We start from the raw sequence: 12,046 nt of genomic DNA, 5'->3' as shown, positions 1-12,046 counted from the left end.
TATAGAAGGTGATTTTTACTTTTTCATCTTTTATCCTATTTTCCATTAACACAAAAATGCATTACTTATATAAAGGTATAAAATTACAACCTAAAATTAAGATCTTTCCTAATATCACCAATTAGAAGACAGAATGAAAAACATTCTCTTCATTCTAAACACAGGCACACAAAAGCTCTGCGAAATACCTAGAAACAACCCTAACAGGTAGGTGGAGGGTCCCATGTGGACTAATGGTGAGCAGAAGGTGCAGACTGTGGAGCCTGCAGTGTTCGTGGGTAAACAAAAGCAAGACGTCATGAGAGCATGTCTGCTCATATTAACTCATTGACTTAAAACAATTCCAGTAAAAATGCTAATGTAATTTTTTTAGAATTTGACAAAAATGATTCTAAAGAATAATTATCCCCTAATTTTCTACAATAAAATATACCTTTTCATAATAGGTAGTAACTTTTTCAAAATAGGTCAACTCTTTTTTTTTTTTTCCTCCTCTGAATTTGCCAGTTGCTTTGACAAAGTAGAGTAGAATTCAGATGTTGAATTTTCCTGTTCTGGCCCTATGAGTTTGACTGCTGGTGATTGAGGTACCCCTGGGGGCTGCTTAGGCAAACCTGATCAGATGTGAAGAGACTTGCACCATGAGATCCAGCAGTCTGCCATGGAGACACTCATCAGCACATAATTCTTTCTGCCTTAGATAGATCCGGCCCCCGAACTACACTTGTAAACATAACCTGAATCCTCCTGTCCAAACCAGTGTGATCTTCTGAGCCAAGGGTTGGTGTGGTATTTCCCTGGATGCTGTGTTTGCTGACGTTGGTGCAAGTGCCAGCATCCAGTGTTGACAGAACCTGAGCATCATAAGGTGGGCGCCAGGATAGAGTTTCTTGGATGCAACCACTATGTGAATCAGCTTTTGAAATGATGGCCAACCGTAGCTAATAATAAACTAATATCTTGGGCCAGAGGAAAAGGAAGATGGCATTGGTTGGCTGGTCACCCTCCTTCCCGAGGGTGCATTATAAAAGCTTTGCCTTTCTTCAGAGCATTCCCACAAGTCAGCAGTGACCCCAAGGGCACCATGGCTGCCTTGGGCATCACAGTTGCCCTGCTGGTGTGGATGGCCACCCTAATGCTTATCTCTATCTGGAAGCAGATCTACAGCAGCTGGAAACTGCCCCCTGGCCCTTTTCCACTGCCCATTATAGGGAATCTTCTTCAGTTGGATTTAAAGAATATTCCAAAATCTTTCACCAAGGTAAGAGAAATATTGTTGGTTAGGGGAGGAGAATTCAGGGGTTAGATGTAGTATGTTTGCATTCAATTTATTGTCAGACAAGTTGTTATTCAATACCAGCTTGTTATGAGTGAACTGACTTAACAGTAGCATCCAAGAGTGATATTAATGATATTTAGTTAGTGGTACAGTGTGGGCATGGAGCCCTTGAGTGGGCATTGGCTATGGCTGGCCACAGAAGCCTCTGCTTGAGCCATGGGTTAAATGCTCTGTCACTGGCTGGCTTGGTGAGGCCAGTGTGTCTGGGGCTGCTGCTGTTCACCCCTGCAGTGTAAGGAAGGCCATGCATTTACATCAGATGCACACTGTAGACACCAAAGAACAGGGTGAAAAGTGGTGTCAACCAACCTGTGTGGTACCTCTGTCTACAGTTGTTGTGAACAGTGAATGAGCTAACAAATCTGAAAACTGAATGAGTTGCTAAATCTATTACATGAGTTAATAAAAGAATGCTATAGGGCACCTAATATGTGTGGGAAATGTTCGAGGTAAGGGAGATGTTGACAGTACTTTGTGCACCATGGAGGCTGGGCTTGTGGAGGTCAGGACAGTGCTGGCTCAAGGCCCTCCTGCAGCACCCTGGGGTCTAGGACTTTGACTGGGGACAGCAAACAGTGGGGGTGATAGGGCAGATGTTGGCAAAGGATCCTCCTGGGAGGGACAGGAGTCAGCCCACCAAGTTGATTGTGCCCAGGAGCCCAGGTATGCCGGAACCTTTCTCCCTGCAGAAGAAAGTCTCTATGGGAAGGGTCTTCCCAAGTCAGGCTGGACAATGACTGTCTTTCCCCAGATCCATCTGTGTTGGTCAACAACTTTGGGTTTTAAGCCTGGCTCACCTCCTAAGTTCCCAGTGGTCTCACTTGGCTCCTTGCTGGTCCCTGCAGCTGGCAGAGCAGTATGGGCCAGTGTTCACCGTGTACTTGGGCTCCCAGCGCACCGTAGTCCTGCATGGCTACAAGGCGGTGAAGGAAGCTCTGCTTGACCACAAGAATGACCTTTCTGGCAGAGGAGAAGTCTTTGCGTTCCAGTTGCACAAGGACAGAGGTGAGCCGTGCTTTTCAGAGCGCGCCCCCCATGGTGGGGTGGGAGCCAGGTTCTGAAATACCAGGGCTGATGACCACATAGCATATAGCACAACAAAACAAGAGTAAAGAGACCCTCAACAGTTCAGGTGCTCAGTATACACTTTATTGAAAGCTACTATCACAGACTTGTAGCCAAAAAAACAGGACCTCCAGCACCTACACTCTGACCAGCAGTACAGATGTGTTTATAAAGAGATACCACAGAGGGGAAAGGCCTCCAGCAGATGAGCTGTTCCTTCCTCCCGCAGACCTTCCAGCCTCCTGAGGCCTCAGTCTGGGGAGCTCTTCTCACTGACAGCTTCACCTGCTTCTGGGTGTTGGTGCTCCATGCTCCGAGGCCCCTCACCTAAGATCAGGCACTGACTCCCACTGGGCACCCTGTTTGTTTGTGGGGCTTAGGTCAGCTGCAGTTCACATTCTAAACCTGGAGACCTCTGATACCCAACCTGCGCTGTTCTGAGCACGGCAGTCCCAGCTCACAAAGGGACTTCCACATGGTTCCGTCTTGCCAGTGTCACCTCTCTTTCTTCTGCAGCCCATGTCTCCTGAGCCCCGGCTTCCCATATTTAGAATATGCCCTGTTACCTTGTATTAGGGATCTGGTGGTTTGAGTGTTTATCTGATGTTTATCTGAGTGTTGTCCAGACTCCTGACTCCAGCGCCTACCTCCTGTGTCTCCTGGGACATCCTGGAGCCCATGGGGGCGCCTGCTCACAGCTCCTCCAGCTCACAGCCCTGTGAGCATGCTGCCCACCACTGTCTGTCTCCTGACCCTGTGCACTGATTCTTTTCCACTTGCTCACTGTCGTTTTAATGAGATTCTAAAGCAGATTAGAAATAAAGCAGTGTCCCATCTACCCTACAAAATGCAGAAGCCTCTAGTTTTTTCTAAGTTAACTTTGATGACAAATCTCTAGAAAACCTGTATACACTTTATGCAGAAATTTCAAATTGACATGCTTACAGTTGCATCTGCTGTTCTTATGGTGCCATCCCCTATTCCCATCTACATTCACAAGGTCATACCCTGTCACTATCAATGGCATTTCGTTTTCTTTCTTGGACATTGTGGGTTTTTACTCCTTTGGGGTTGTCAAAAACAAAGTTAACTTCCTCAGTCTTTGTCATTAACACAAGAGGAGCTTTGTTGCACCACAAGAGCAAGAGTTGTGGGGTTAAGGAGCTCCATCCTGGTTCCAGGGAGCCCTTATCTGCCACTCATGGTCCAAGTCATGGGCCCCTGAATGCAGCCAGGCAAGGGCCATATTCACATTCCATGCGTTGGACTCAAGGGGGTTTTGTCCTGCCTATGGCTCCCAAGTCCTATTTTCACATGTCCCATGTAGCCAGACCCTATAAATGGGATACCTCTGATTCCCCAGGCATAATCGTGCAGATGTTAATTATCAGCATAATATTGAGCACAGGGCCCATGTTAATTTCAATAAATTTCGTTTCGGTGAATGTTTATGAGGCTCTGACCCAGAAGCATTACTGTCTCCATTTCAGCCTGTTTTGGTTTCCAAAGTCTTGGCTCCTCTGGGATCTCCCTCTCTGTCTCTGTCTCTGTCTGTCTCTCTGTCTCTGTCTTTGTTTCTTTGTTTCTCTGTCGCCCTCTTTGTCCCTCTTTGTCTCTCTGTCTCTGTTCCTCTCTCTTTCTCTGTCTCTTTGTCTCTGTGTTTATATGTCTCTCTGTCACTTTGTTTCTCTGTCTCTGTCACCCCCTTATCCCTCTGTCTTGTCTCTTTGTCTCTGTCTCTGTATTTGTCACTCTGTCTCTCTTTGTCTCTGTCATTCTGTCTCTCTGTCTCTGTCTCAATCTCTCTGTCTCCCCCTTTATCCCTCTGTCTTATCTCTCTGTCTCTGTCTTTGTCTCTCTCAGTTTCTTTCTCTCTGTCTCTGTCTTTGTCTCTCTGTCTTCTCCTCACATTTTCTGGCTTCTTCCACCTTCCCATTGCCACACAATTCTTCCCGATACTATTTTAGAATTGTCTGCCTCCCTGTCCGTCCCCCCCAGTCCCCATGTCACAGCCATTTGGGAAGGCCCACTAGGCACGCCCTCTTCCTGCCTTCCCTGCCAGCTTCTTGGGTCCTCAGCCCACAGCTGTGTCCTCTGGCCTCTTGAGTGCACACACTCTGGTGTGTGCTTGTCTGCCCTGTGTTCTGGGTCAACCCCTCTGCTGCAGGCACTGGAAGATGGAGGCTGCCCTCCTGCTGAGACCATCGTGGATCCCACAGACACACGGGAGTATGGTCACATATGCCCTGGGTTCCCTCCCCGGCTGCCCAGCTGTGTCCCCTACATCCACCCAGCAGGCTCCAAAGCATCTTGCAGGAATCCAAAGCTCTGCATGCACAGACCTGATGCAGGACCCCCAAACACCATCCCTAGCTGTGTGTTTAACCTGGCAAACAGCACCTCTAAGTATGGCCCTGGGTGCTGTGTACCCTCCGAGCACTTACACCCAGTTACGGACCACGTGGTGGGACCACCTGTCTGTCTCTACCTCATGTTCCCTTCAGGGTGGAACTAGACCTTAGTCTAGCCTGTGCTGCCGCCCTCGTCCCCCCCTCACCTCACCCCCCCTCCCCCCTCCCCCCCCTCACCTCGCACCTCCGGTCCCTCCTCCCCCCCTCACCTCGCACCCCGCCTCACCTCGCACCTCCAGTCCCTCCTCCCCCCACTCATCTCACACCTCCCGGTCCCTCTTCCCCCCCATCTCACACCTCCGGTCCCTCCTGCCCCCCATCTCACAGCTCCAGGTCCCCCTTCTCCCCCTCATGTGACACCTCTGGTACCTCTCAGGCCCACCAGACTTCCTTCTAGAATATGCCATGCCTCGGCCTTCCTCAGACCTCTGCTTGCACCTCCAAGAGGGATGTCCATGAGGTCTTCCCAAATCCGATGGTTGGCAGAGTCTGGGAGCTGAGTGACAGCTCAGGTTTTAGTAAGGACACTTTTTTATTTGTAGTGTGGAGGTTAGAAACCAGTGGAAATGGGAGAGCTTCTGGGAAAGGGGTTGGAGGCTTTCTCTTGGTGGGCAGCTGTGATTTTGTTTCATGTGTAAAGACTCCGGGCAAAGTGGAAAAAGACAGTAAACTGATGGTGTGAAGAACACTGGGGGAAGTGAAATGTCAGGTGGAAAGCCAGCCTCAGGGGTACCAGTCAAGCTTTTGGACACCAGGCAGCCCTAGTGCTTGGGTGCCCAGGCTGGACAGTTTGCCACTTGGGTCCCTCCCACCTGGAGCTGCTCGCCTTGTCACTCTGCCCCAGGGGGTCTGCAGTAACTCCTCTGCTGTCCCCTCTTCCCTAGGGATTACTTTCAACAATGGACCAGGCTGGAAGGACACCCGGCGGCTCTCCCTGACCATACTCCGGGACTATGGCATGGGGAAACGTGGCAACGAGGAACGAATCCAGAGGGAGATCCCCTTCCTGCTGGAGGCGCTCAGGGGCACCCAGGGTGCGTGTGGCTGCCAGGTCCTTGCACACTCAGCCTGGGGGGCAGCCCTGGTGGACCCGTGAGGCCCAGCTGGCACCAAGAGGGTTGCCTTAATCCACAGACACTGTCTGCAGCTCAGGGTCCTCTCCATGTCCAGTGTGTTCATCTGGAATAACTGGAAAGTATAGGGACCCCCAGTAGGCTCCCACAAGCCTCGTAGAATTACGGGGGTGCTTAGGATGACAGCTAACAGGTGCTGGAAACTGTTAGTGGGTGGGAGTTGCCCTGACCGCTCCCCTGTCTTCCAGGCCAGCCCTTCGACCCCACCTTTCTCCTGGGCTTTGCCCCCTGCAACGTCATCGCTGACATCCTCTTCTGCAAGCACTTTGACTACATGGATGAGACAGGTCTGAGGATACAGAGGCTTTTCAATGAGAACTTCTGCCTGCTCAGCACGAACTGGCTCCAAGTGAGGCCCCCCCCCAGTTTGCACCTGCCCGGGGTTGCTTCACTGAGGTTAGGAAAAAGACAAGGGCAGGAACTGGGGGACAGGCAGATAGGCCCACAAAAGCCAGAGGACGGCCAGGGCTTGTGCAACTCCATAGCCTGGATGTTGCTTCTGGAAACATCGATGGGGCCTGATGTTTCCCTTGCTGACCACGGGAGGCTGTTTTACCCTTTGAAACAGGACCCCATTAACACGTGACCTCACACACCCCACAATGAGGTGCCAAAAAGATACTGTGAGCCAAAATGTTCTAAATAATACAATATGATGTCCATAATTCAAGTTGGAGAAAATAATTAGCCCAGTACACAAAACCATGTTGCATCTGGAAAAAAAAAATAGAAATTCCCTCTCTCTCTCTTTCTAGCTTTATAACATGTTCCCAAGCTATCTGCACTACCTGCCTGGAAGCCATCGAAAAGTATTTAAAAATGTGTCTGAAATAAAAGATTACACTTCAGAAAGAGTGAAGGAGCACCAGGAGTCGCTGGACCCCAACTGCCTCCGAGACTTCACTGACTGCCTGCTCCTGGAGTTGCGGAAGGTACCGTGCAGACCCTAGCTCCACAGACTCCATGAAGGGAGATGTGTTTGCTGGTGGGGTGGGGGCATGCACGTGCATGCTTCAGACTGACATTGTGACACTGCTGGGCCCACATGAGCACATTCTGATGCTCCTGGTCCGAACTCACACTGGCTTCACATGACCATCACACCTACTCCTAAAGGTGTGGGGACACAGCCAGCCTTCCTGGCCAAACTCAAACACCACACACTGTCCATGGTGCTGGCCAGCAAGACGGCTTTCTTGGAGGAGCCCTCAGTGGCTGTGGGGCTGGGTGCATGAGCCTGTAGCCGGTTTTCTGGGAGCCTTGATTTCCCTAACTGTGCCATGGAGACGATCATGTCTCCATGGGATACCCTCATGCACACCTGAGGGAGACAGAGGTCTCTCATCCACCTGAAGACATCTTCTTATGGAGTCCCTGTCTGTCTCTAATATCTGCAGGAAAGATACAGTGCAGAGCCTTGGTACACCTTGGACAATATTGCTGTGACCGTGGCTGACCTGTTCTTTGCGGGTACAGAGACCACCAGCACCACTCTGAGATATGGGCTCCTGATTCTCATGAAATACCCAGAGATCGAAGGTATGCCAAGTAGCAAGCAAGGATTCTGGGGCCATGGATTGTCAGGCTGGAGCATTTAGGGTGAAGCTTTCTGTCTGCAAAATGGAAATTGGCATTGCTTGTTAATCCTCATGGCAGTGACATAGGGATCACTGCATGAATTCAGTGGACGTGTTCTTGTATATGATGGGTGCCTGGCACTCTTGAATACCAACTCCTCACACCCCACTGGCTCACACCTGGGCCCTGCTCCAGGGAGAGGGTGTCCTCATGGCTAGCGGCCAGGCCCCTGGGCCCTGCTCCAGGGAGCCCCGTTACCCCGAGGCATGCTGGCTGTTGCTGCTAATAATAATTTGGCTCCTGCTATGTGCCAGCCATAGCGTGAGCCCTGACATACACTGTGCTCTTAGGGCAGGTGTTTTGGGATATGAGGTAATTTCCCCCAGGGATGTGGAATGTCACCTGTTCAGGATCAGATCTGACCCCAAAGCCATTGCATTTTCTGTCTCACAGGAGGGTGAGGGGTGAAGGAGCCAAAAGTCTCTGGAGCAAAGCCTTTCACAGATCTGAGAGAACTTCTGACCAGTCTGTACTGGGGGAACTAGACTGAAAAACTTTTACATGACTAATTATGAGTAATCTCCAATATAGAGAAAAAGAAAATAAATATGACTGACACCCTTACACCACTGCCAAATGGAACATGTGTTAGCCTTTGCAGTATCTGCTTCAGGGCTCTTGAAAACAGGTTGCCAAAGCCCCTCCTTGGGACCCCTGCCTGCCCCCCCAGACTTGTCCCAGGACTGTGTCATCTCTGTGCTCGACTTCATACATTTAATGTTTGTTCAGTATCAGCATACCAGCCATACTGGACGTGTTTTACATTTTTACCTGGGAACCACATGGTACACAATTTTGTCATTCACTCAATGTATCGCTATCCCAGCAACTTGTCAAAGAAAGGGTCGCCCAGCCTGGGGGTTAGTCCTGGTGCTCCCTCGTTCTTCATGCAGAAGGCCACGTGTATCTGTTTCCATCCTGTCTTTCACCTCCACACTTCCTGAAGGTTGCAATAAACCAGCCTGGGGTCATAATTAAGACAGAGATTTCCCTTCAACTGAAATTTCTAAGACCTTTTTGTTATTCTCTACTCCTGTGGTGTAATGTCAAGAACTGGATTAGCTATGATCAGCTAGAGGCTAACACGCGTTAGAGACTTAAATAACCTCACAGAGTGTGGCTCTCATTGGCATTTGTGGATCCAAAGTATCCAGGACACCCCAAAGCACTGCTGAGAGTGCTCCCATAAGCATCTGCTGGGTGGAGGGGTGCCGAGCCAGTCTGGCAATTATCCTTTACATCTATTCTATTCATATCTTGGCAGAGAAACTTCACGAAGAAATCGACAGGGTGATTGGGCCAAGTCGAATCCCTGCCATCAAGGACAGGCTAGAGATGCCCTACATGGATGCCGTGGTGCATGAGATTCAGCGATTCATCGACCTCCTGCCCTCCAACCTGCCCCATGAAGCAAACCAGGACACGGTGTTCAGAGAATACGTCATCCCCAAGGTCAGATATGAGCCTGGAGTGCACACCATGAGCACCTCCCTGCCAGCCCATCAGCTAACCCACCAAAAGGAAGGATCCTTTGGCAGATGTGGCTGAATGGTGGGTGACAGGCCTGCGTTCTGCCCCACAGAGTGCTGCTTCCCCAGCAGTCCTCACATGGACCTGATGACCAAGGAATGGAGAAAATCTGCAAGGGGCCCTCTGGGCCAATGCCTGGGGTTTGTGGTTCTTCCCAACCTCAGAAACCAACAACAGTTAACATCTAGCCTGTGAGCTCCTCCTCTGATGAGATTAGAGCTCTTGTCACCATTTAGACCAGAGCCCTGACTGCCTTCCATCTAGTCCTTAAGCAAACGACTCCCCCCACTGGGCATCCCAGTGGAAAGCTCATGTTTTGTTAACTTGACTGACACAGGCCTTTTTCCTTCTAGGGCACTGTTGTAATTCCAACACTGGACTCCGTCTTGTTTGACAACCAAGAATTTCCTGATCCAGAGAAGTTTAAGCCAGAGCACTTTCTGAATGAAAATGGAAAGTTCAAATATAGTGACTATTTCAAGGCATTTTCCGCAGGTAAGAAGAGTGAAGATGTAGGGCCTTTCCTAGGGAACTGTCCCCAATTCCTGCTCTCCGCTATAGTTAAGCACCTGTATGGGGGACCCAAGTGTGTTCTCCCCTGTTCACAGAGGTTAAATGACACCTTCTTACCAGAGGTCCTGGGAATGAGATGAATTATTCTTACTTCATAGCAGATACTTCTCTTCATCCAGTGCTAAAACTCTACTTAATAGGACTTAGTGAAAATCTTTCAAAACTGCATTACATAATTCTCCATAATTTTAAACAAAGGTTAATAAACAAAACCTAACATTTGGTTACCTGGACTCATGGAACCATCTGGCCTTCCCTAGGCTGTGTCCCAGGGCCCTCTCTCAGGCCCTTGGTCTCCTCCAGGGCCTTTCTTCAGTGGTTGGTGGGAGGGAAGTATGTAACCAACTTGATAACTCAAGGTTAGAGCACTGGCTTCTGGCTGTGGCCCTACTTCTTTTCTGAGAGATGTCAGGGTGAGCACTGGGCAAAGATCACTCTCCCAACCCCACGTAGGTTTATGCTGCTGAATCCTGGTGACAGAAGCTGTATGAAGGCTGGTCCCTGAATATGTCTATCATGGATATTCTTATACTGAAAGGTGTTATGTGCTTCCTTCCAAGGGGCAGGAGGGGTCCATTCTGCTTTAGGGTGACAGTTTACCCACAGCCACAGCCCCCCGCCCCCTGCTGCTGCCTTACCTGTGCTGCTGTGTCTTGAAGCTGCCTCAGAGTCTCAGCAGCACTACTGTCATTTCCAGGAAAGCGGGTGTGTGTTGGAGAAGGCCTGGCTCGCATGGAATTGTTCCTGTTCTTGTCCGCTGTTCTGCAGCACTTTAACCTGAAGTCTCTTGTTGACCCCAAGGATATTGACCTCAATCCCATCACAGTCGGGTTTGCCAAGATCCCACCCCATTACAAACTCTGTGTCATTCCCCGCTCGGGCTGAAGAGTCCCACCCCAGCCCCAGGCTCTTCGATGCAAACCTGGAGTTTTCCTGCTCCCCCCATGTCCCCTCGGTGCCTCCAGGAAGACCCTCCCTGCACAGTCTCAGTGAAAGTACTCAGGGCTTCACAGGGAAGAAATTGGGCTAGAGGTGCTGCTTTCCAGAGTTACGTACATCAGATGAAATTTGACAACGAAGTCCAAAAAAGATTGTGTAAAACTAATTAAACAAATTGAAACAAACTATGACCTACTTGGGTCTATGTTGGGGTCCCTGGATCAAGGGTGAATGAGACTGTAGTAATGTAAATGTACCTCTTCCAGGAAAGTAGAAGTACCCAGTCACCACGGTCCACAAAAAAGAATACAAATGCTATTTTGTAGTTTGGAAAAGGGGAAAAATAATATACCTTTGGGTTTTTTTTGTGAATTTCTGTATTTCTGTATTTATTTTTATTATGTTATGTTAATCACCATACAGTACATCATTAGTTTTTGATGTAGTGATCCATGATGCATTGTTTGCGTATAACACCCAGTGCTCATTGCAATACATGCCCTCCTTACAACCCATCACCATGCTTACCCATTCCCCAACCCCTTCTAAAACCCTGTTTGTTTCTCAGAGTCCATAGTCTCTCATGGTTCATCTCCCCCTCTGATGTCCACCCCCTTCATTTTCCCCTTCCTTCTTCTAATGTCCTCCATGCTATTCCTATGTTCCACAAATAAGTGAAACCATATGACAGTTGTCTTTCTCTGTTTGACTTATTTCACTTAGCATAATCCCCTCCAGTTTCATCCACGTCAATGCAAATGGTTGGTATTCATACTTTCTGATGGCTGAGTAATATTCCATTGTATATATGGACCACATCTTTATCCATTCGTCTGCTGAAGGGCATCTCGGCTCTTTCCAGTTTGGCTATTGTGGACATTGCTGCTATGAACATTGGGGTGCATGTGCCCCTTCTTTTCACTGCATCTGTATCTTTGGGGTAAATACCCAGTAGTGCAATTGCTGGATCATAGGGTAGCTCTATTTTTTGAAAGCTTGTTAGCCATGTCAAAAATGTATCCACTACCATCTATCCCTAGAATATGAAGTTGTTTCTTTGGGCTCACTTCTCAGCATCATGTGCTATATTTAAAGATTAAACTATGTCTGAAAAGTCAACAGACATCTGTTATTATCTCTTAACATTAAAATGTGACTTTGTACCCGGAACAAAAACTCTAGCCTCATGGGGGAATCTGTGTGGAATAAGGCAGAAATGAGGAAATCATTAATCAGCTCAGTGAACTAAACAATGTGGTGAAGCAGTAGAGGAATTTGGAACAAGAACTCTGTCCCCACCCTGTTGGCTCCCACCAAAGCCCCCTGTGTGCTCAAGACCTTCATGCTTTGACTGCCCATCTGTGGGTTGGGCCTGATGGAGGCCCCTCTATGCAATAAGTATGAGGGCTGGACAGTGT

The 12,046-nt window shown here is 49.0% G+C and overlaps 1 protein-coding gene across 1 annotated transcript; it reads left to right on the top strand.

Annotated features, from left to right (window-relative positions):
* The first annotated feature begins 1,061 nt into the window (after window positions 1–1,061).
* Window positions 1,062–11,747, top strand: CYP2E1 (cytochrome P450 family 2 subfamily E member 1). The gene is made up of 9 exons (XM_025880071.2): window positions 1,062–1,261; window positions 2,185–2,344; window positions 5,700–5,849; window positions 6,137–6,297; window positions 6,704–6,880; window positions 7,346–7,487; window positions 8,851–9,038; window positions 9,470–9,611; window positions 10,387–11,747. Exons 1-9 carry the CDS (start codon window positions 1,085–1,087, stop codon window positions 10,572–10,574), a joined length of 1,485 nt encoding a protein of 494 aa, XP_025735856.1. The 5' UTR covers window positions 1,062–1,084; the 3' UTR covers window positions 10,575–11,747.
* Window positions 11,748–12,046: the final 299 nt, after the last annotated feature.

The sequence above is a fragment of the Callorhinus ursinus genome, unplaced genomic scaffold, assembly GCF_003265705.2.
Source record: "Callorhinus ursinus isolate GAN/ISIS: 27379988/994484 unplaced genomic scaffold, GSC_fseal_2.0 scaffold58, whole genome shotgun sequence".
In the NCBI taxonomy this organism is placed as follows: domain Eukaryota; kingdom Metazoa; phylum Chordata; class Mammalia; order Carnivora; family Otariidae; genus Callorhinus; species Callorhinus ursinus.
Note: the sequence above shows the minus strand (reverse complement) of the source record. Positions and strands in the feature narration are given on the sequence as shown.

Excerpts from the sequence above, each read along its gene's own strand:
- CYP2E1 (XM_025880071.2), top strand. The coding sequence starts at position 1,085 with ATGGCTGCCTTGGGCATCACAGTTGCCCTGCTGGTGTGGATGGCCACC. Across the intron at positions 2,345-5,699 it reads CCAGTTGCACAAGGACAGAG|GGATTACTTTCAACAATGGA; the intron begins GTGAGCCGTGCT and ends CCTCTTCCCTAG. Across the intron at positions 7,488-8,850 it reads GAAATACCCAGAGATCGAAG|AGAAACTTCACGAAGAAATC; the intron begins GTATGCCAAGTA and ends ATATCTTGGCAG.